The 23,751-nt window shown below is 45.9% G+C and overlaps 4 protein-coding genes, 1 long non-coding RNA gene and 1 pseudogene across 5 annotated transcripts; 4 read left to right on the top strand and 2 right to left on the bottom strand.

The window, feature by feature from the left end:
- Positions 1–1,100: 1,100 nt before the first annotated feature.
- On the bottom strand, positions 1,101–1,825 carry LOC107303653. Its single transcript, XM_015833714.2, has one exon. It carries the CDS (start codon positions 1,726–1,728, stop codon positions 1,237–1,239), a length of 492 nt encoding a protein of 163 aa, XP_015689200.2. The 5' UTR covers positions 1,729–1,825; the 3' UTR covers positions 1,101–1,236.
- A 2,833-nt stretch (positions 1,826–4,658) lies between these two features.
- Positions 4,659–6,735, bottom strand: LOC107303549. The gene is made up of 2 exons (XM_040521370.1): positions 5,006–6,735; positions 4,659–4,921 (listed from the first exon to the last, which is right to left on the bottom strand). Exons 1-2 carry the CDS (start codon positions 6,678–6,680, stop codon positions 4,875–4,877), a joined length of 1,722 nt encoding a protein of 573 aa, XP_040377304.1. The 5' UTR covers positions 6,681–6,735; the 3' UTR covers positions 4,659–4,874.
- A 1,900-nt stretch (positions 6,736–8,635) lies between these two features.
- On the top strand, positions 8,636–10,212 carry LOC107303635. Its single transcript, XR_001549589.2, has 2 exons — positions 8,636–8,956; positions 9,907–10,212. It is a non-coding gene; the product is annotated as an uncharacterized LOC107303635 (long non-coding RNA).
- Positions 10,213–10,671: 459 nt separating this feature from the next.
- Positions 10,672–14,072, top strand: LOC102708593 (annotated as a pseudogene).
- Positions 14,073–14,154: 82 nt separating this feature from the next.
- LOC102708313 (probable L-type lectin-domain containing receptor kinase S.5) lies at positions 14,155–18,007 on the top strand. The gene is made up of 2 exons (XM_040520826.1): positions 14,155–15,580; positions 16,743–18,007. The coding sequence occupies exons 1-2, from the start codon at positions 14,215–14,217 to the stop codon at positions 17,603–17,605; spliced, it is 2,229 nt and encodes a 742-aa protein (XP_040376760.1). The 5' UTR covers positions 14,155–14,214; the 3' UTR covers positions 17,606–18,007.
- Positions 18,008–18,525: 518 nt separating this feature from the next.
- LOC102708035 (probable L-type lectin-domain containing receptor kinase S.5) lies at positions 18,526–22,600 on the top strand. The gene is made up of 2 exons (XM_040521375.1): positions 18,526–19,887; positions 21,472–22,600. Exons 1-2 carry the CDS (start codon positions 18,540–18,542, stop codon positions 22,323–22,325), a joined length of 2,202 nt encoding a protein of 733 aa, XP_040377309.1. The 5' UTR covers positions 18,526–18,539; the 3' UTR covers positions 22,326–22,600.
- Positions 22,601–23,751: the final 1,151 nt, after the last annotated feature.

Here is a 23,751-nt window from a genome sequence, read left to right as displayed (position 1 = left end):
GAGGGACACGCGCACAGGAACACGCTGCCGACTGCCCACTCCTTTGATCCTTTTTGTTCATGCAGCCGATTGATATCTCCATTTCGATCATTTTCTTGTAAAATATAATGTTCAGAGGCAGCGTCTCGTTCAAACGGACCAGAATAAACAAAACGAGCAGCTGGCCCATATGCAGATTTGGTCATAAGCAAAATCCAGGATACTAATTGTAGCAACGGGATTTTCTATTACCCATGGGCTTTTAAGCTCATTACCAAGCCTTGTCTAAGCCCTGCGATTTTACCATGTGTTTAGTGCTATATCGTTTTATACTCTTTCAGGATGATGCAGTGGCACTCCCAGACAAAGAATAACCTGATTGACACCAGTGTCGGTGTCCGGCTGTCTGGTTCCCTTGTGTTTTCACTAACTAGTTGACAAAGATATCCACAAAACAGCTAGTGATAAACAAAGTCGATAAGAAAAGGAATCAGTAACAGGTGAGACGCAAAGATTTGTTTGGCCTGACTAGTTATTTGTCTCTGTAATTGGTGGGAAATTAACCAACTTAATTGGGCATTAATTGCTTGCAAAAAAAAAGACAAACACCCTGTCTCCACACTTGTGTTTATGCTTGTAAATCAAAAATTTAATTTTCAATCTTTAATTTAGAGTTGGTTTTGGGTTTTTCCACTATAGTTTATTTTTTATCATTCATTTATATATATATATATAAAAGTTATATTTATAAATTATTTTTTGTTTGCAAATACATTGTCCGGTGAAAAACCAAACAAATACTATCAAACTAACTCTCCATGAACATTTGCTTTCTGGAGAAGAAAATGGAGTACAATCAGAAATTGACATGCATGTTGCATGGAAGTACTATATCTGCAACATTTTGAAAAGTTAGCACGTATTTGAATATTCAGCTGTATTATTCCTGCACCGTCCTTTTAGATCAAATAAAGTCCCATGGACCCGGACGGCTAGACGGCCGCCTAGCTGAAAAAACACTGACAAAAATTAAGGTCTACTCTAATACACAGGTGGCAGTTGGAAAAAAAAGTCGTAATATATACCTTGAACCAATGGAAAACATGGCAAAAATTCAGATTATGGGGCTCAAATTTCACACCGTGTTAATTACATCCGTGTGTATTAAGAATCAAAACAACTAGTTTCACATCTTAATTCAGACTTCATCTGGAGCACACATTAATTTACAATTTCTTTTTTTAACTACTGTGGCTTTCAGATTGCAGTCAGGTCTACCGATGATCTCCTGCCGCTGGAGCTGGCGTAGTCCTCGACCGGGACGGAGTTCCGCTTGATGAACTCGAGGCAGTCGGCGATCGCCTGCGCGTAGAACGAGTTGGACCGCATGAACGACGACGCCGCCGCCGGCCGGCACCTCGTGGAGTAATGCTTCCCGTGCATCGTCCCGCCGTCGTGATGCTTCCCCCCGACGACGAGGACCCGCCTGCTGCTGCTGCTCCGTAAGCAGCCGCCCCCGCCAGCTCCATCCGCCGCCGCCGCCGCCGGCCTCATCAGCCTCCCCGCCAGCACCAGCTGGCGCACGCACCGGCCGACGAGGCCGAGGAACGTGAGCAGCTTGGCCCGCAGCCGCCGCACCGAGAACCGGTTCCTCGGGCACAGCCGGAACCCCCTCGCCGGCCGCCTCCGCCGCCACCTCCTCCCTAGCCTAACGTAGCTCTCCGGCGAAGAAGATGCACCGCCATCCATCTCTTCGATCTCCTTACGTGCGTGCGCGAGATCAACCGATTCCGTCTTCTCTCCTGGATCGATCGCGTGAGCTAGTACGTGTGCTTGATGCTGCCGCGCGCCGCGGCTGCTGCTGCTGGTCAAGTGGCAGCACGCCGAGCAAACCGGAGTATATATAGCTCGCTCTCGCGCGCGCGGGGAGCGGACGGGACGGCGTCGAGGGAGAGGAACAAGGCAGGAAGGTAGGTTTGAATCGAGCCTTTTCATCGCGAGAGCGACATAGCCGCTGGGATTAGCAGCTTAGTTAATTAATTAAGCCACTACCGCGACGGTGAGATGGATGCCGGGCGAGAAGCCGGTGAGGACAAAAGGCAGTGACGTGTCCGTGTAAAATGTGAAACGGGTGGCCAGCCTGCACGTACGCCTAAACGCCGCGTGATTGGTTGGGTCTCATCGACCAAGCTAGCATGCAGATGACAGTGTTAGACATAGTGAATTAATTAGTGGGCATGCGTGCGCCCTGCTCATGTGCAGATATGGCTCTGCGCCGGCAAAGCAGTCTACGTAACTGCGTAGATTACGTATGGAATAGTGATGTACTGTCCAGCAGAGTGAGTGGACCTGTAGGGGTTAAGCGCAGCAGTGAACCATAAACATGCGAGTTGGCAGGAGTTTGGCAGCCTAGTTAAAAACTTAAGGGATCAAATTAAACAAGTGTGCTGGCATGACGGATCTGTCAGGAGATCGGTCGGCACACGGTATATGAGGAGTTGGATGGTGTTTGTTCGCACCTGCATGCGCCCCAGTTGCGGCAGACAGTTTGATTCTTTTGCCCCCATGAACTGAATAATTATACTGTGCGTATCAGGAAGGGTTAGTATCTAATGAAACGATGCGCGTGGATACGCTGATATCCAGCTGGTGTACGTCCTTGTCCCGACCAACAACCCAAATATTTTGGTGCGATTTCTAGCCGCTGTTAGCTGCCGGCCTGCTGCCCTCTCGTAGTCTCACTCTCATGTAGTACATATATATTATTCAGCTAAACGAACGTTAACACGTAACACCACAGCAAAACACACGTCACAGATTATATCCTTGACAATCTCCCTTTGACCTACAATGCATTCCAGGAACTTTTCGAGGCAGATCAGTGGAGTATCCATCCGAATCGATTAGTCAAATCGTTGATCTTAAGGTCACAAGAGAGCCACACGTACGTACTGGTGCATTTGCCACGACGCACACGGCACACCCGCCCGATCGAGCGCCGGAGCCGCTCGCGCGGATCCGAAATGTCGCGGACTCGCGGCGCGGTTAGGTGCGCGGTGAAACGGCCTGGGACGAACACGCGGCGGCAGCCCGGCGCGCGTGCGTGCGTCCGTCTCGTCTCCCGCAAGCCTCGGCCGAGTGCGCGGCCCCGGATACGCGCGCACGCACGCAGCCGTCGCCGTGTGCACGGCGGAATCTCGCGGCTCGGCGCGAGGGCGGGGGCGGGCGTGGCATGCGGCCGCTCACCTACGAATTGTGTGTGTGTGTGAAGGAGACACGGTTTCGCATGGAGGGGAAGGGGGCGTCAGTGAAGGGGAGACGTGTGGTGGACTGCGTGGTGGACTGACGGCCGTGATGCGCCGTGTCGTTTGCCTTTTGTCTGCGAGTAATGAGCCCTTGGGCTGATTAGTGTAAAAACACGTTTTGTTTGGAGCACGAGATGTATATAATAACTAAGAAAAAGGGAATGGTTACTTTTGGACTTTCGGGGTATAATGACATTTGAGTAGCGGCATAGCGGGTGTCAGGCGCGTCCCGGCGGTGGCGCGTTGGAGGCCGGCCGCAGCTCGTCGGAGGCTGGAGCACGTCCCAGCGGCCACGCATCCCGGCGGCCGCGGAGGAGATCGGCCACCAGGCGCTCTCTCTCACCTCGTCAGGTGCATCTCGGAGGAGCTCAGTGGCCAGGCGGACGGAGGCAGCTTCTCCTTTAACAAAGTCGCTAGGGCGCGAGGAGCTCGCTTGGGGCACGCATTCATCCGAGCTAGGGATGACTCTGGGATGTGGAGGGCTAAATCTCCTTAGACATTCCAGCTGACAAGGCCAATTATGACGTACTCACTCCGTCCCACAATAAACCAACTCTTCGATTCCCATGTTCGGTGTTTGATCGTCCGTTTTATTTAAAATTTTTTGAAAAATTAAAAAAAATAGTCACATGTTAAGTACTATTTATAATTTATCATTTAATAAAAACAAAAATTTTAATCGTAAAATTTTTTAAATAAGATAAAGAGTCATTATAAATAAAAAGTGAAAAATTAATTTGTTTTGGACATAGAGAGTAGGCCCTAACATGTATAGCCCATTATAAACCAGAGCCAGCAAAAACAGAGGCCTGGGATGCTATGAGAGGGGCCCAACTTGCAAGGCCACCGGAGACATAGAAGGCTACGATGGCCGACGCCGAATTCGACGAGCCGGGCCTGCAGAGTCCAGCTCCTTCCTGAAATAGCCACTCTGGGCTACTGGGCCGCATCGCCTGCTCCTTCGTGGTGCTACTACCTCTCGACGGAGTATTTCGTTTCGCTTCCCCCGCTGCCCCGATTTTTTTTTATGTAAGCACATGCAGAGCTGCAATTCCAAATCTAAGCACGTAATATTTGGAATTCTACTTCTAATCAATGTGCTCTGGTTCCACGTCAATTCTCATGATAGGATGGCCAACAAATAAATGGGCTGTTTGTTTTGCTAAATGCCCAAGAGATAAATGGGCCTTTTTTTCTGCCTTGTTTGATCATTTCCAATAACGTGCGTGGCTTAGCAATCATGCAGCGTGAACTCTTTTTGTTTGGCAGACAACAACAAAGGTTGTTATATTCCGATTGCACTAAGAAATACATATGCTTTAAAATGATTTGTAAAAGCGAAATAACACCATTTTAAGCATAATTAATGTGCAGACTCCGAACAAATCATAAGCAAACGTTGTTACAGAGTAAAAATAATAATACAAATGTCAGTTCATTTACCCTTAAAATTTGGGGCATTATTAAGTTACAATCACAATATACTGTAGCCTTCATAACATATATCCCAGAAATAACACAAGACATTGCATCACAAGTGTTCCCAGCTAGTCTTGTTCTGAGCTTTTTTATTTTGTTCTATGGAATATATTAAATCCCGATGACTAGATCATTATAAGGCCGACTCGATGATGCACCTGCAGGTTTAAGTATATATATCAGTATATTGTAGAACTAAATAAAGTTAAAATTCTATCATAACAAAAAATATGGTTACAAACCAGATTGATTTTTATCTCTTGTTGAACGATGTGCCTGATGTCCCAATCGTCGACCTTGCATTTCATCCATATACATTGGGATTCTATTATGTCTCCGCCGACCCTGTTGTATTAACCTCTGGTCAGGCACAATGATTGGACCAACATATGGTGGCCACTCATTCTGATTTCCATATGGATGGAATTGACCCGACCAAGTGTTTGCTAGTGTTGATGCAGAGTAATATGGATGGATAAATTGATTCTCATTGAAATTTCTATGCTTGCAAACAGCAAGGACATGAGCACAAGGTATTCCGGTAAGGTTTGGCTTTAAACATTCGCACATCGGAGGAGTATTACTGTGTATGATTACCTTATACTTGAAATCTCTTCGAACATACATAGTATGGTTTCCTTGAACAACCGCAACTCGTTCACAGTCAACCTTCACCTCATACTCGCCACCTTCATCACCATAAGAAGTCACATGCATAGACCCAGCTTTATTCCCTCGCTTCACTAACAAATTCTCAACCCGCTCGGACCACATTTTCCTTGAATTTACATGTTCAAGAGCAAACTTTCTTCGATCAACAAACCATTCTAAATATTTGTTAAATGTTTCCTCCACTATTGCTGTTATAGGCAGTCTCCTTGAGTACTTGAACACATTATTTAATGATTCAGAACCATTACTTGTCATTATACCCCAACGGTAACCACCATCAAAGCACTGGAACACTTTCTCGGGCTTATCAGACTCGTCCTTATCCTCTTGCCTATATTTTCCCACATTTTTTAAATAATCAGTTGCATCAGGACAACTTTGTGTAATTGCATCCATGCCTTCTGCAAATCTGCGAGGTTTCTTCTTCTTAACAACCCACTTGAATGTTTTTATCACTTCATCATTTTTACATTGCTTGTATAAATTCTCAGCAATATGTTGGGAACAAAATCGATGGACACATTCACCACCACTTTCATTCCAACCAATATGTGGTTGCTTAAAGACCCACTTTATAGCCTTATGACGATCAGAAACAACACACATGAATTTACCAAAACCAATCACCTCTTTTCGTAGCCATCTCATAAACCAACCCCAATTGGCACTATCTTCCTTCTCCACTATTGCAAAAGCTAGTGGTAGTAACTTGTTTTCAGCATCATATCCACATGCTATCAATAACCTGCCCTGATATCTACCAGATAAAAAAGATGCATCTATACTAATTACTGGTCGAAGGTGAGGAACAGATTCAATGCATGGTCCAAAAGCCCAAGCCAAACATTTGAATGCTCGACGCCCTTCATGTGTTGTAGGATTTGATAGAAGTTGATATTTTGTGCCTAGATTAGATACTTTCATTGCCTCCAACAATGACGTGACAAGTCCATATGATTCTTCCCAACTACCAAAAAGTTGAGCTATGGCCAACTCCCGCCCACGCCACAACTTGTTGTAGTGTGGCTTCACAGTTTTATATCTTTGTCGAACCAATTGACGTATACTCATTATACTCAACTCCAAATTCTCTTTTAGATCATCACGTATCACATCAGCAATAATTGTCGCTGTTAGTTGTGCATGATCAAACCGGTCGGCAGGTGCACGACATGTATGGGGATATTGGCAAGTTTGTATTTTCCAGCTTGAACCAATTTGGTTGATTTTCCATATAGCTTCCATTTGCAGGTATTATCCTTGCACTTGAAATCTATTCTTGACTTGTTGCTTGTTGTTACTCTTACTTCCATATTGTTAATAATATGAAATTCATTTACTGCAAATTGTAGGTGTTGCTTGGAATCGAAAGTTCGACCTTTAGCCAATGAACTCTCAAAATGTCTCTTTGAACCAAAGAAACAATCATCAGCTGCTGTTTGACGTAACACAGAAATGTCATGAAAGGCACTTATGGGGTGCTTACCAGACCTACCCATGAGTGGCAATGATTTGACTGAATTAACCAATGTAGTATTATCATTCATACTGGCTTCATCCTCACCACCCTCCAAATCGTCTGATTCCCAAGCCTCCTCAATATTGGCTTCATTCTCTGTCTCCTCTCCAACATAATCCTCCTCTTCAACATTTTTTTGCTCCTGATTCCTTGAATTATGGCCATCAAGGGAGGGCATCACAATCGATTCTAGTCTCTCTTGATTATTATTAGGAGAGATGCCATCACTAGATGATTGATTAACTAGTTCTTGTTCGATAATTGCAATGGCCGGAGTAGTGGTAGGTTCAGTATCTCCTCTTGTCATACCACCCATACTAAAAGTAGTTTGTGCAGGCCCAATATTGATTGATGCAATTTCAACGTACAATTCCACCATATGCCAATTGGTCCGGGCTAAAGTCATTTGAAGAATCATTTGCGAAGATCTTTCCTCATATAAAGGGATCAATTGAAAAAAATGTGGCTCAGGTGCTCCAACATCATATCTTACTTGTATAACCAATGAATATTCAGCCTCCGAATATTGTAGACCATGAAAAATCTCATGTTTCACATCTTCAAAAGCAGTATACTTGGTAGCAAGAAAAGTAATCTTTGGAGGAATGCTATATGATGCACCTGTCTTCTCTTCATATTGGATTTCACCACCCGTATAGACAAGAACAATTAACATGGCTTGTGTACTTGTGCCTAAAGAATAGTAAAATGTTATTATCATTCACTAGACAAACATGTGAAAGTAGTGTGAATCATGTATATATCAAACTTATGTGTGATAATATAAAAACAAAAAATATACTAGTAAGCAGATCTAATTTAAATTACAGTACTACATAAAAACACGACATGACAATGGTGGTGGTGGCGGCAACGGCTTGGATTTGACGACATTACTACTAGTGAGTGTGGTAATAACAATAATAGTGATAGTGGCCGCTGCCAGTAACGGTAATGATAATCATCATGTGGGTCTTGCTTTTCTTATGTCACATATACACATCCCAAATAGTTGCAGATGTCTGTATAGATTGCATTATGTATCAGTGGGCTATCGAATATAACCTCCTAATATGGCAGTGGTAGCGTCGTTGGTACCATATTGAATTTATGTATTTTGAGCACATGGGACTAACTAAACTCACAAGCACAAAGTAATTGACCCACTAAAATCAATCGCTAGAATTGAACTGATTAGTATACTACCCTGTGTTTTTCTTCTCCTTGCCAAGTAGATGAGTCAGTGCTATGTGAAACAAATGAAGAATGTTAGCACGAATTATATGGTCTTCAAAATTGTAGTAGATAAATTAGATCTGAATGAGAAATCTCACCGTATATGCAGTTCCAATCTCTAAAATAAAAGCCAACATCCGAACTGAAGCAATATCGATTTTGGATTAGGGCAAAGGAACCGAGGCCGGCAGCAGAGGAACCGAGGCCGGCGGCAGATTGCCCTAATTTTTCTTGCCTCTCTGATGGTGCATCTAACCAATTGGTTGTATGTACTACTAGGCTATACGTACAAATACTCTCGATTGGACGGCCCATGGTTTGTGGCAGGAAAAGGCCCATTTACCTGTTTCCTGTTAGACAACAAAACAACCAACCAATTTATTGGGAACATTGACGCGGTCACCTGGACACATTGATTAGAAGTGGAATTTCAAATATTGCGTGCTTAGATTTGGAATTGCAGCTCTGCATGTGCTTACATAAAAAAAAAATCGGCCCGCTGCCTCTCTGCGAGTTTTCTGCATCTCAAGAATTTTTCTCATCTCGGCTCTCTCGATCTCCCGTTCTCCCCCTCACTCTGAAAACAATCGTTTCCTCGGTTTGATTTCTCAACAGCGCGTAAGCATCTCCGTCGACGTCGCCGTGCAGGGGCGCTTTGGTTGCCCACATGCCCCTATGGTGTTCGTCGAATTGCCTGACCGTGGGCGTGGGGGGGATGGGTCTGCTACTACCTGCGCCGATGATCCGATTCCAGTGTCGTCGTCAGGTATTGTGCTTTCACTCTAGAATCACGGGGTTTATCCCTGAAATTTCCTTCGTTGGACCGCATAAAATCTGGGTGTGGTGCTCCGCGATATCGCGCTGTTTAGGTTGGTGGCATGTCGCGACATTGACTGGTGCCTAGCGGCGGGTTGATTTTTCTCGACTGTTTTGGACGCATTTAACCACAAATTGACACTAACGTTATAAAATTAGCATGGATTTTTCAATGGCTGATGGACTCAACTGCTCATTAGTTACATCTCTTATGAACGATTAAGTTTGGTACAATTGAAACATGGCTATTTTTTGTTTCGATGGGAGTTGATGATGGAGACCTTTTTCTAATAAATGAGGCATTAGTAGATACGAACACATGCTTTTTCGTGATATAAATATGACACAATCTGCATAAGTTTGCAGCTCTTACGTCAGACTAGGATGACAAAGTAGCCGAGCTTATCCCAATTCTCTTGTATGATTCCACCCTTCAACACTTCTAAATTTGTTGCAAGGTAAATCGACAGCTCTTAACAAGCGAGTGGACTGGACTCAAAACACTTTTCACCCAAAAGACCGAAATCATAACTTTTTCCATGTTTCCTCACGATACTATCGTGCCAACTAACTGCCATAGGCTACTGTACATTTTTACATGCCCCCAGCCACATGCTTCTTCACACCGGCTCATCAAGATTCTGAAATCAAAAGGTCGTATTTGGCTTATGTATGTCTTCACTTTATTGCTTTTTCTGGATAAATTCTTTTAAGAAACATTTCTCAATAAATAAGTGTTTGTCATGTATGCGATGATTTTGCTTGAACTAAGTGGGTTTGACGCAGATGGAATCACTGAAATTATGTTACTTTTTAGATTTTATGATTAGGTAGCAGAAGTACTATATCATCAAAACACTTGCTCTGAGAGAAATCTAATCAATCGCACTTGTTGTGTAGGTACCTCGTTATGGCTGTATGGCAGAAACCAGTTAATTAAATATGCCTCCTTGACTTTATTCTTTTGTTCATATGAAACAGTCTTTACTTTAACGAAATGCTATGTTGGCCGGTAGAAACAAGCAAGTAGTCAGAGAATAAAAATGATAGTTGATTTGGTTGTTTGGTTTGTGGTGTTTTTCTATAGGTATGACTCCAACAGGCTAAGTTAAACTGAGGCAATTCATTGTGTTCACATGGAAAATTGTTTCCTCCTTTTCTTATATATATCATCTAGTTGCATAATGCCAGTTGGTTCTTTGATCACTTTAAGTGTACACTGAATAAATAAGGACAATTGATGCATGTTCTGATAGAGTTACTGATGAATCTTCCTGATATTAGTAAAGTGTACAAGCAAAACTGTACCAGGTGTTCCAAAGTACTAATCTTAGCTCGGCAGGGAGCGTATATCTCCACCACCTAGGTTCCAATCGTTTAATATCTTGATCCAATTTGTTCTAGTACCCTGGTTTGTTACTAACAAATATAGTTTCCTCTACATGCTTTCCATATTTGTTCCAGCTATTTACTTTAATGAACAAATAATTCCAATTGTTGCTAATGTTGCTTACCAATCTTCCTGGTATTAATTAAAAGGTGTGTCACTAATGTAAACACAAAAGGAAAGGGGCCGATCTATACAAAGGTAAAGACGAAAGACACAGGAAAACAAATTTAAACCACAGCTGATGCCAGTCCTAGCTGTCGTTGAATTGTTATTGCATGGTTGACAGGTTTTTAAATTGCTCTTGCTGTCTAGCAGGTGAAGCAAGGTAATTTCTTAAGTGGTACCTTGGACATAAACAAGTCAACTCTTCTTAATTGAGAGGCAGTACTCCTGCCATTTAAATCGAGAAGAAGAGAAACTAGTATTAGAGAACGAAAAAACCTCCTGAAATTCAGCGCTATGGTATATTGGTATTAATGATCTCGTACCATGGTCTGCACTCCCTTTACTAGAACTTACCTCTACTAAACATTTGCTTCACTTACTAGAAGAACTCGTTCAGCTGATTGGTCGAACTGTGCTTCCCAGGGATCGAATGGCACTGTTTAGAGATAACAGCTATGCATGCGCTAATACAGTTGACGCTCCCATGAGCTGTGGTGTGTTGGTACCTGTGCAGTTGGCCGTCCCGTAGGCGTGTGCTCTGAACTGTTGAGTGGATAGTAAAATGGACATACTTCATAGCAGTGCTTTAGGTCATACCTAGAGTGACATGTTATCTAAAAAGTAAAAAGTTTGAAACTAGTATAAAACACCCTATCTCAATGTATGATTTTATATATTGTTATTTCTAGTTTGTATACAAGACATAAGTTATCTAGGTAGCAGTGTATAAGATTTTATCTTTATAAAACTTATTTCATCTTTTTTTCATTAATATTTGATTATATCATTAAAAATATTTACATGGCTACTAGAGTAACCTAGCATGCTTGCTACTAGAAAACGGCTTGGAAGCTTAGAAAAAATGGATAATCATCCGTCATGATCTACGTCAGATTTGCAATTTTTATTGTAGTTTGCTGACGCAGGATTTGCCAGCCAGAGCAGTGAGGGAAATTTAACTATTTGCCACTTTTATCTAGTGAGTGCTAAATCTTTTTGTCACTTCCTTCTCACTGTAGTTGTGAGAGGGGTTAAGTGGATGTGGTGAAGAGTGGCAAAATATTAAAAATCCCGAGCAGTGAGGGGCACGTCCAGGCCTGGATGAGAGCTACTACCTCGCCAAAAAATGCTTGTCCTGCAGGCTTCGCAGAAGGATCCATGCGAAGGAATTTTCCTAATGCAGACACTCTTCAGGTAACCGGTCACATCAGGACTCAGAAACTACATTTGGTCTAGTCATATGACGATGTACATATGGTACAGTGCATGACAGTGATAGAATTAGGCCCAGTTTAGTTTCTAAAAAGTTTTCTAAAAGCATCATATCGAATTTTTAGACACCTAAATGGAGCATTAAATATACATGAACATTAAAATTAATTACACAGTTATTAGAAAAATCTTAAGACAAATCTTTTATGCCTAATTAGTACGTGATTAGTCATAAGTGCTATAGTAACCTACATGTGCTAACGATGGATTAATTGGTCTCAAAAGATTTGTCTTGCAGTTTCTTGGCAGAATCTGTAATTTATTTTATAATTAGTCTACGTTTAATATTTCAAATATGTGGCCGTATATTCGATGTGATGTTTTTGCAAAAAAAAATTGCAAACCGAACACGGCCTTAGTACAAGTCTAGAACACACGCGTGTTAGTTTGTATTTCAGCATGTAGGTTTTCACTATTCGATCTAGATGAGTAGGATGAGCATTGTTAGATCTAACATTAGAAATAATTTGGTACCGTGAGATACCGATACAACAAGGTACTTTCTATTGGACTTGAGAAAATCTCTACCAGAAAACACGTAGCGAGAATAAACAGTTAGTTATTCTTTTTACCGGTTCTTTTGCCTGGCGCAGGAACAGAGAGCCGGGCAAGGCTCTGCCTTCTCACTCTACTTCAGTTTCTGTCCAAGGCTCTTAGCCTTTGTAAATATTGCTGACTCCTTTCTTTCAATATAACACCAACCCAAGGCTGGCTCCGTTTAAAAAAATAATAATAACCCAGAAAGTAGAACATATGGGAGAGATTGATCAGAGCATACATTGCTTGCTCAGGCAAAATCCTGTTTGCAAGTTGAAATTTGAAAAAGAGATAGGGAGGTGATCACAAGAATTTGACTTTGACCATGGATGGGGAAGGCGCAACGCAGGGCGCAAATGAAAATTGACCATTGACCGCGGATCGGTATTACGAGGGATTCAGCGCGCTCCTTCTGCAGAGAGACAAAAACATCACTGGAGCCACACCGGCACATGTTCTAACCTATCAGGATGCCAATTTTTTAATGTGGAGACAACAGCCATTGGCCTGCAGGTAATCACCTTTTTTTTTCTTGTCTTAGCTTGTGCTTTCTGTATATTTGCTTATGCTTGTACTTTCTTTTCTCTGTTTTTTTGGGAGCACCAACAGAACTAGTATTGTTCTTTTCAAAAGGTATGTTGTTTCTTTCGTCTGGGAGAAACTGATTAATTGTGGTTGGGACATCTGAATTTCGTGCTCCCAAATTTCTCTGAGTTTACTTATTCCATCTCCGATTGACAAACTGAAGTACAGGGGCATGCTGAGTAACAAGCCAGCCTGCTAATTTTGTTTCGGATGGAGTCACTGTCTCTGTTTCACGGAGCGTGGACTCTAAACTCTCGAGGGGACATTCCCTTATCGGTTTCTCGTCTATTGCATGCTATCTAGATAGTTATCAAAAATTATGAAAATAGGTTATTATGTGATATATTACTATACAAACATGCAAGTTAAAATAACTTCTACTATTTATATAAAAATAACAAATTAAACTGTAAATAGTAGACACATATTCACAATCATATATTTGTTATTTTTGCTATGGATTGTAGAAATCATATTTTAACTTACATGTTTGTGTGATGATATATCACATATTAATCTATCTTCATAAATGTTTTCATATTTTTTATAACTATTTGAATAACATAAAACAGTTTCCTCTGTTTCACGGGCACTTCGTCTGTGACCGTGTACAAGAGGTAAGCAGAATAGTGCACATTATGGACTTCTTGATGCAGGGAACCTATTGTGCGCACATAAGCTTTCCGTGCATACTAACAAACAGCAAAAAATGTAGAAAAAAATGTACATTTACTTGCAATAGCATTGCATTTATGTACAAAGTCTCGTCTTCAAATTAATTATACATAAAAGAAACAAAAAAAAACAAAATTCTGATAGATTTATACTTTTAAAATGTCAGGTCTTTCACTTTTATGTTACAACTAAAATATAATAAATTTGAATGGAGACTTTGTATATGGGTGTAATACCTTAGAGTATATATCCACAATTTTCTAGAATTTTCAAATAACATTTGTTAGTTGATGTGCAAGGTGTTTGTATGAAAAGTTTATGTACACACAACACATTTTCTTTTTATGTAAGCTTGTTTGCACTGCAGCCTTGCAGGTTAGTTGCATCAGTAGGAAAGGTCACAGAGTTCTTGCAAGCAGAGAACCAGATGTGGGGGCGATAGAATAGCGCAAGCAAGGAAGCAACGAACCGTCTGCCTCCATTTATATGTCGCGGCTCGCGAACTCGCAAGTCGCAACCCCCTCGCTACTTCACCAACTCCCTCCCTTTCCTCGGCTTCGTTGTCAACTCCGCTGCTCTTCTGTATGCAACTTCCCGGTCCTCGCCGCCGCGGCGCCATGGCCAGCCGCGCCCTCGACCTGCTGTTGCTGTGGTGCGCGTCCGTCTGCTTGCCCCTCCCCTCCGCCCGCGCGCAGGCCGCCACCTTCACCAGCACCATCGACGGCAAGGAGGCGACCACCTTCTCCTTCCCCAAGTTCGACAAGAACCTGACGAAGCAGGCCGCCAACATGACCTTCTCGAGCAACTCCACCATCAGCCAGAACGCGTTGCAAATCACGCCGGACAGCAGCAACAATGCTCAGGACTACCTCGTCAACCAGGCCGGCCGCGTCTTCTTCTCCACGCCGTTCGTCATGTGGTCCTCCAACTCGTCCAACTCCACCGCCGACGGCAACTACGTCGCCTCCTTCTCCACGGTGTTCAGGGCCAACCTCTACCGATCGAACAAGACCGTGAAAGGAGAGGGGCTGGCGTTCGTCATCGCGTCGAGCAACCCCATCGAGCCGCCGCCCGGCAGCAACGGCGGGTACCTTGGCCTCACCAACGCCTCCACCAACGGCAACGCCACCAACGGGTTCGCGGCCGTGGAGCTGGACAGCGTGAAGCAGCCCTACGACATCGACGACAACCACGTCGGCGTCAACATCAACGGAGTCAACTCCGCCGCCGCCGCCTCCCTCACCCCTTTCGGCATCCAGCTCGCGCCCAGTAACACCACCATTGACGACGGCAGCTACTTTGTCTGGGTCGACTACAATGGCACGTCGCGGTACGTGTGGGTGTACATGGCCAAGAACGACAGCAAGCCCTCTACCGCCGTCCTCAACACGTCGCTGGACCTCTCCTCCGTCCTCCTGGGCAAGAAGGCCTACTTCGGCTTCTCGGCGTCCACCGGCGAGACGTACCAGCTCAACTGCGTGCTGATGTGGAACATGACCGTCGAGATGCTCCCTGACGAGGGCGCCACCAAGAAGGCAGCCCTGTCTGGGTGGAAGTTAGGGGTGGCCGTCGGCGTGCCGTGCGCCGCCGTCGTGGCGACCGGGTTGTTCGTCGCGCTGTACATCTGGAAGAAGAAGAAGAAGAGGATCGGGGATGACCCGAGCTCCGTGTTCAACAACACCATTGATTTCAGGAGCATCCCGGGTGTTCCGAAAGAGTTCGATTTCAAGGAACTGAGGAGAGGAACCAACAACTTCGACGAGAAGATGAAGCTGGGGCAGGGCGGATACGGCGTGGTTTACCGCGCCACCGTTGTCGGGGAGAACGGCCAGAGCATGGAGGTCGCCGTGAAGCAGTTCTCTGGTGCCAACACCAAGGGACAGGAGGACTTCCTTGCCGAGCTCAGCATCATCAATCGCCTCCGGCACCGTAATCTCGTCAAGCTCGTCGGTAAGCACTGCTTCTCTTCAAATTCAGATCTTAGCTGGATATTGTTTAAGTTTGTGTTCGGTGCATTATACCTTTTGCGATTTAGTGATTGAGAGAGAATAGCTGAGTAGGACATCGATGCCGGCCTAATGAACTGCTGATTTTGTCGTGAAATATTTCATTTCAAGAACATTACTTTAATCAATGCTAACCAGAATCGCTAGATTATCTTATAATTTGATACAAAAATACTTTCTTAGCTGATGTTAGACTTTTCATATACAAAAGACTTAGACTTTGTACTCGTGGAAGTTATGTACTTGTGATAAGACCGCGTGAATGTTATCTGCATATGCCAATTCTTAACTTATTACATTATCAGCAACAATTTTCTCCGCACGGTTACGTGAAAATGAAATCTTTTGAGCCGTGGGGAATTTCTGTAGCCGTCTATGATTTGACAACAGTACGGATTTTTTTCATACAATCAGATGAAAACTACACACCTTTATCTCAAGAAAAGTAGCAGATGAAATCTGAGATAATTACATCAGATATTGTAATTAGCAGCTCACCACATCACATGGCAACTTGGCGCTTAAAATCAACATTAAGGCATGACCAGTTCATACCTATTACCAAACGTCTTTACTTAAGTATTATATGATTGGGGATTTGCGAGCAGATTGGATCATGGGCAATACAGGTTGGATCAGGGCAAAGGTTTGACCTCGTTTTGTATTGCTTGCATTGTTGTTGGGACAAAAATATTTGGTTGTTGTATACCTTGGAAACACTAACAGCCAATCATCTGTGACTTAAATAATTGGGCTGTTGACAAAAATAATCTGATTCCTTCTTCGTTTTCCACGTTTCAAAATGATACTAAATTCTCTTAGAGCAAGTTCAATAGTATAGTCAACTAATAGCTCTAAATCATCTATAGTCAATCTAATAGTCAATTTAAACAATAATTGCCTATAAAACATTAATATATGGTTCCACGTATCATACAAACACTACTTTTTGGAGTCCATGCTACAGCTGGTTATAAATATGTAGTTCACTACTTTTCTTTTTTTCTTTATTTCTTTAAAATATATTTATAGTTGACTTATAGTCTGCTGTTACTGTTGTACCTGCTCTAAAGGCGTAAATATCTTGTACGGCCTATGGTCTGCAGGTTGGTGCCACGAAAATGGCGTCTTGTTGCTGGTGTACGACTACATGCCGAACGGCAGCCTGGACAAGCACATCTTCGGCGGACCGGAGTCGGAGGTGCTTAACTGGAAGCAGCGTTACAACGTTGTCGGTGGCGTCGCGTCGGCGCTGAACTACCTCCACCACGAATACGATCAAATGGTGATCCACCGGGACATCAAGCCGTCCAACATCATGCTCGACTCCGCCTTCAACGCGCGGCTCGGCGACTTCGGCCTCGCCCGCGCGCTCGAGTCCGACAAGACATCCTACACCGACATCATCGGCGTCCCGGGGACGCTGGGCTACATCGCGCCGGAGTGCTTCCACACCGGCCGCGCGACGCGGGAGTCGGACGTGTTCGGCTTCGGCGCCGTCATCCTGGAGATCGTCTGCGGCCGCCGCATCTCCTGCAGCAACCCGGCAGGGTGCAGCCAGCTGCTGGAGGGCGTGTGGAGGCTCCACGGCGCGGCTGGCGGCGGGCGCATCCTCGAGGCCGTCGACCAGAGGCTCGCCGGCGAGTTCGACGAGGCCGAGGCCGAGCGTCTCCTGCTGCTGGGCCTCGCGTGCAGCCACCCGAACCCCGGGGAGCGGCCGAGGACGCAGGCCATCCTGCAGATCCTGACGGGCGCCGCCCCGCCGCCGGACGTGCCGCCGTCGAAGCCGGCGTTCATGTGGCCCGCGATGCCCGTCGCGCGCGACGGCGACGACGACGGCGAGACGTCGCGCAGCAGCACGGTGATGAACTCCTCGTCGTCGTACTACGTGTCCTCGTCGGGGTGGACCCAGAACTACCAGGTCAGCAAGGAGCACGAGTTGGCGGACAGGGTCGCCGCGACGATGTGAGCCGGCGGGCGATCGAGCTGGAGACGAGTCTACGGCCCACGTGCGATCGGTCCGATTTGGCACGTAAACCCGTGGAGCTGGTCGACAACGTGACGATTTGCATCACAAGTTGGGACGAAAGGTGTAAATAATGTCCATGAACATGCTCCCCGTTTGTTTTTGATCTGGGAGCTTTTCATTTCCTTCGTTAATAGTGCAGGGGAGTACAGGATTTCTGGTGTTTAAATGTGTTTCTTTTGTTTGTAATTGGTTTCTTACTTTCTTTTGCTTGTATCCTTGATGTGAAGCTCTAATATTCCCTACTGGTAGTCTGAGTACCAGTGGTGGCTTGATCTCTTCAAGTCGGAATGTGTTAACATTAGCCATGATCACCGATTGCCCTTGTGCTCGCAGCATGCTTCTGCAACGCCATCTTTCCCAAAATGTCTTCGTCAAAATCCACATCCACGCTGACCAAGCTCCCGGGTGGGCCTTCTTACTTCATCCCCAGGTGATGGTCAAGGCTTCTGTACTCTGGTAGTCTGGTGCACGTCAAGCTGTCCTTTTATATTTTTCGTCCATGTCAGCTTCATCTTACGGGTTTGTTTGAGATAGACTATTGAAAATAAACGTGGATTAAAAAGTTAAGTGTTAAAAAAAATCGGATGGAGTACGTGGATCCGCCATAGTGGCTCTGTGTGCTTGCTTCCTCACTTCTGTCGGTCTACTTGGAGAAAAACAGTGATGCGTGGCAACGCGGGGGAGAAGAGGTACGGTACGCGAACCAGTGCAGATCAGAGGATCCTTCCTGTATATTTTTCGTCCCGAAAGTGTCACGAATTCCCACCCTCTCTCTCTCTCTCTCTCTCTCTCTCTCTCTCTCTCTCTCTCTCTCTCTGCTGCTCCGTCGCCAACTCTGCTCTTCCACGCCGCCGCTGCTGCCGCCACCGCGGCCATGGGTAGCCGAGCCATCATGCTGATGCTGCTAATGTGGTGCCCGTTGGTCTGCCTGTTCCTCCCCTCTGCCCTTGCGCAGGCCACCAGCTTCACCAGCACCGTCGACGGCAAGGAGTTCACCACGTTCTCCTTCCCCAAGTTCGACAAGTCGTTGGTGCAGCTCGACCTCGCCGCCAACCTGACCTTCTCCGGCAACGCCACCGTCACCCAGGAAGGGCTGCAGATCACCCCGGACAGCGGCAACAGACCGGAGATCTTCCTCGTCAACCAGGTCGGCCGCGTCTTCTTCACCACCCCGTTCGTCATCTGGGCCTCCAACTCCACGGCCGCCGCCGACGGCAGGCACGTCGCCTCATTCTCCACCGTGTTCAAGACTAACCTCTTCCGCTCTAACCTGAACAAGACGGTGAAAGGTGAGGGGCTCGCGTTCGTCGTCGCGTCGAGCAACGGCGAGCCGCCGCTCCGCAGCCACGGCGGGTTCCTCGGCCTCACCAACGCCTCCACCGACGGCAACCCCACCAACGGGTTCGTGGCCGTGGAGCTGGACACCGTGAAGCAGCCCTACGACATCGACGACAACCACGTCGGCCTCGACATCAACGGCGTCCGCTCCGACGCCGCCGCGCCCCTCGCCCCCTACGGCATCCAGCTCGCGCCCAGCAACACCACCACCGACGACGGCATCTGCTTTGTCTGGGTTCAGTACAATGGCACGTCGCGGCGGGTGGCCGTGTACATTGCCAAGAACGAGACGAAGCCCTCCGCCGCCGTGCTGAACGAGTCGGTGGACCTCTCCACCATCCTCCTCGGCAAGACGGCTTACTTCGGCTTCTCGGCGTCCACCGGCGCCGCCACGTACCAGCTCAACCGCGTGCGCATGTGGAACATGACCGTCGAGATGCTCCACGACGGCAGCGCTGCCGCCACCAAGAACGCGTCCCCGCCCGGCTGGAAGCTCGGCGTGGCCATCGCCGTGGCGTGCAGCGCCGCCGTGGCGCTTGGGCTGTTCGCGGTGCTGTACGTCCGGAAGAGGAGGAAACAGAACGGCGACGACCCGAGCTCCATTTTCCACAACGCCATTGATTTCAGGAAAATCCCAGGTTTGCCGAAGGAGTTCGACTACGTGGAGCTGAGGAGAGGGACCAACAACTTCGACGAGAAGACGAAGCTGGGACAGGGTGGGTACGGCGTGGTGTACCGCGCCACCGTGGTCGGGGACGATGGCCGGAGCACGGACGTCGCCGTGAAGCAGTTCACCGGCGCCAACACCAAGGGGAAGGAGGATTTCCTCGCCGAGCTCAGAATCATCCACTGCCTCCGTCACCGCAATCTCGTCAAGATCGTCGGTAAGCAACCATTTTTCGTTCTTGTTGACCGAGAAGGAAGCTTGATTATTTTAGATTTTACGCTCCTGAAGCTGTGGTTAGAGTATCAGTTGGGTATAGTTTGTCTGGTATGTTGGAGTAGGAGATAATATTCTGAGATAATTACACACAAGTTGGCACGGCAAACATTAGATGTTTTAACAAGCTTGCACACCCATATTTCAGCCTGGGCCACTTGGCGCCTATGACCCCGTTTATTTCGCTTCAACTTTTTTTTAAGTCTAGCCTCGAATATTTAGATATTAAATATAGACTATTAATAAAACTCATATCATACTCTGTATTATTTCGCGAGACGAATCTATTGAGCCTAATTAGTCTATGATTAGCGAATGTGATGCTATAGTAAATATTTACTAATCGTAGATTAATTAGGCTTAAAAAATTTGTCTAATAAAATAGCCTTTATTTATATAATTAGTTTTATTATCGATCTATATTTAATACTTCTAATGTCACATTAGGAAAAAAAAAAGTCTTACGTCCAAACAGCCACTAAGTTCAAAACTGAACCGTCAGTCAGTCCATGACTGGCTGTCTGGCTCCACTTTTCCACCGAACGTTTTTGCAGGCAGATTACATAACGAGAAATGCACATGGATTGCTTGTTGACAATCTGATGGCTGCGTTCGTTTCTTCAGATATTTTTTTTCAGTTTTTTCACGTGCTTACTAAACTATTAAATAACATATATTTTTTAAGTTTCTATAGAGATATTCATTATCTTAAATTTCTAAAATAGTTTTAATGTTTTAGTTAGTTTCATCATTTATGTCATTAAATATGTATCATACAAGTTAAAAAATCTTTATCTTCATTTTTATAGTAAAAAGAACACGACCCATAGTACAACATTTCACCACGTGGTCTCTTGCCTGCATTGTGCTCCAAAAATAATAGCATCCGTTAGTTGGAACGGTACGGGCGGTGCACGTACACATCTTTTTTTTGTTTTTCAACGAGTTTTTTTTATCATACTTAAAAAAATATTTGGAGTATCATATTTTCCAATATAAAAGTTTGATACCTTAAGTTACAATGTATCTTGAGTTACAATGTATTTTAAGGTATTATAATTTTGCACTAAAATTTTTGTTACCTCTGGATAGAAGTATTTCTTATGAATGATAAAAAAAACTTTTTTTACACGTGAGCTGCGGTTGCCTGTTCATAGTTTGAGCAGACACCAAGAGGTCATCGTTCGGTTTTTGTAATATAAAAAAGCAAAATAATATATTTACAAATAAAAAATATTTTATAAATAATAAAAATTTGATATATGTATTCTTAGCAACCTAAAAGTCAAGACTGAAAAATAAACTAAATTTAAAAAACTCCAAAATCAATAGATGTAAGATTAAAAAATTAAATTGACTTATAAATATAAGCATAAGAAAAATGCGTGGACGTAATATTTGACTTGAATTACTGTATCATCCCCAAACTGACACGATTCACCCTTCGTTTTTCACGTCTGGAAATGATACGAAATCCAGTAAGCAAGCCAGTTTTTAAATGCATTCTGGACGGCGCGCATGTCTGCAGGTTGGTGCCGCCAAAATGGCAGGTTGCTGCTGGTGTACGACTACATGCCGAACGGCAGCCTGGACAGGCACATCTTCGGCGGCCCGGAGGCGGCGGTGCTGAACTGGAGCCAGCGCTTCAACGTCGTCGCCGGCGTCGCGTCGGCGCTCAACTACCTCCACCACGAGTACGACCAGATGGTGATCCACCGTGACATCAAGCCGTCCAACATCATGCTCGACTCCGCCTTCAACGCGCGGCTCGGCGACTTCGGCCTCGCCCGCGCGCTCGAGTCGGACAAGACCTCCTACACCGACATGGCCGGCGTCACGGGGACGCTGGGCTACATCGCGCCCGAGTGCTTCCACACCGGCCGCGCGACGCGGGAGTCGGACGTGTACGGCTTCGGCGCCGTCATCCTGGAGATCGTCTGCGGCCGCCGCATCTCCTGCAGCAACCTCGGCGGTGATGGGTGCAGCGGCCTGATGGAGTGGGTGTGGAAGCTCCACGGCGCGGCGGGCGGCGACCGCATCCTCGAGGCCGTCGACGAGAGGCTCGCCGGCGAGTTCGACGAGGGCGAGGCCGAGCGTCTCCTGCTACTGGGCCTCGCGTGCAGCCACCCGAACCCCGGGGAGCGGCCGAGGACGCGGGCCATCCTGCAGATCCTGACGGGCGCCGCCCCGCCGCCCGACGTGCCGCCGTCTCAGCCGGCGTTCATGTGGCCCCTGATGCCCGTCGCGCTCGAGGACGACGGCGACTACGACGGTGACGAGACGACGACGTCGCGCAGCGGCATGTTGCTGACCTCCTCCTCGTCGTCGTCACACTACCTGAAGTTCCAGGTGTGCAAAGATCGCGACGTGGCACCGGTGTGAGCCGCCGGGACGAGTCGACGCCTCGCGTGCGGGCGAAGGCCTGGTCAATCGGGACCGTGGAACTGGTGGACGGCGGCACGATGCCACACTGAACGATATATGCAACTTGCACGGAAGAAAATGTGCATGGCGAATTGGCGATGGAGTCAGCTACTAGAAAATAGAAATCACAAGTTTTCCTTGAGTCAAAAGGGTTCCTATTATATGTTAATTAACTCGAGGAACACAGATAACTGTCTAGTGTATACATATTAAACTCTAAGAAACAACGATTCCCCTGCATTTTGTTTTGATCTCTAGAGAACTAAACAGGGCGAAGTCACATGCTTTGCACGATCAGTCAGCAACATGCCGCTGCGCGACGTCGTCGTCTCGTGATCGTCGTAGTCGTCCTCGTCCTCGAGCGCGACGGGCATCGCGGGCCACATGAACGCCGGCTTCAACAGCGGCACGTCGGGTGGCAGAGCGGCGCCCGTCAGGATCTGTAGGATGGCCTGCGTCATCGGCCGCTCCACTGGGTTCGGTTGGCTGCACGCGACCATAGGAAGCTGGAAAAAGCTATATGTGCCAATTTTTAGCGCCTTTTCTGTTACGCAGTTGCCTGAAAATTTTCAATGTGTCAGTTGATTCTTCTGTTCTTCGGATTTGATTTAAGATATATGCATGCTATTAGGTTTGGGTTGTTGGATGGAGATTCCAAAATGCACAGGAATCGAGTGAGATAGGTAAATTTTCCAGTCATCTGGTCAATAGACGGACCCAATTTTTAGTTGGCATGGAAAAAGTAGCGTCCTCGTTTTAGCTCGTAGTGCCCTTCTTTTCACTCGACGACAACCCTATAAGCACACAGCCAGTTGGCCCCCTAAGAAAAATCTACCCTTGTTCTAACAACTCTAAGATACAGTCTTCTTTCTTCAACCTGCTGCAGCAATATGTTCCATACTTCTTTCTTTAACCTGCCGCAGCAATAAGTTCTAGACAATTTCCCCAACTCAATACAATACATGCTAGGGCCCCCATACGTCTTCTCTTCCTCGTCCTGCAGCCCAAGAGTGTATGCAGGCCGCGACGTTGCGTTCATCCATCCACATAATCGATATGGGCTTCTTGCAGTCCAACGTCCAACGACCTCACTTCACCACTGTAAGAGGCGAAAAGGCCATGAGCCCATGGCGAGGGCCGAGGGTGTTCCATGCACCCTCAGCCCAAGCGACAGCGACGCCATGTAGCGGTGTAGTTCCGTGCTTGTGACGCGGCCGGTTCGCTATGGAATTTTTATTTTATTTTTAAAACATTTTTAATAAATACTTTTATTACTAAACCTAAGGTAAAAAATATTTACACCATATAAATATTTTGGTCACGCCAATATTACTAGCGTGACAAGACAACAACATTGCCACGTAGCCTGGTTGACGTGACAGTC

The sequence above is a fragment of the Oryza brachyantha genome, chromosome 2 (assembly GCF_000231095.2).
Source record: "Oryza brachyantha chromosome 2, ObraRS2, whole genome shotgun sequence".
NCBI lineage: Eukaryota > Viridiplantae > Streptophyta > Magnoliopsida > Poales > Poaceae > Oryza > Oryza brachyantha.
Note: the sequence above shows the minus strand (reverse complement) of the source record. Positions and strands in the feature narration are given on the sequence as shown.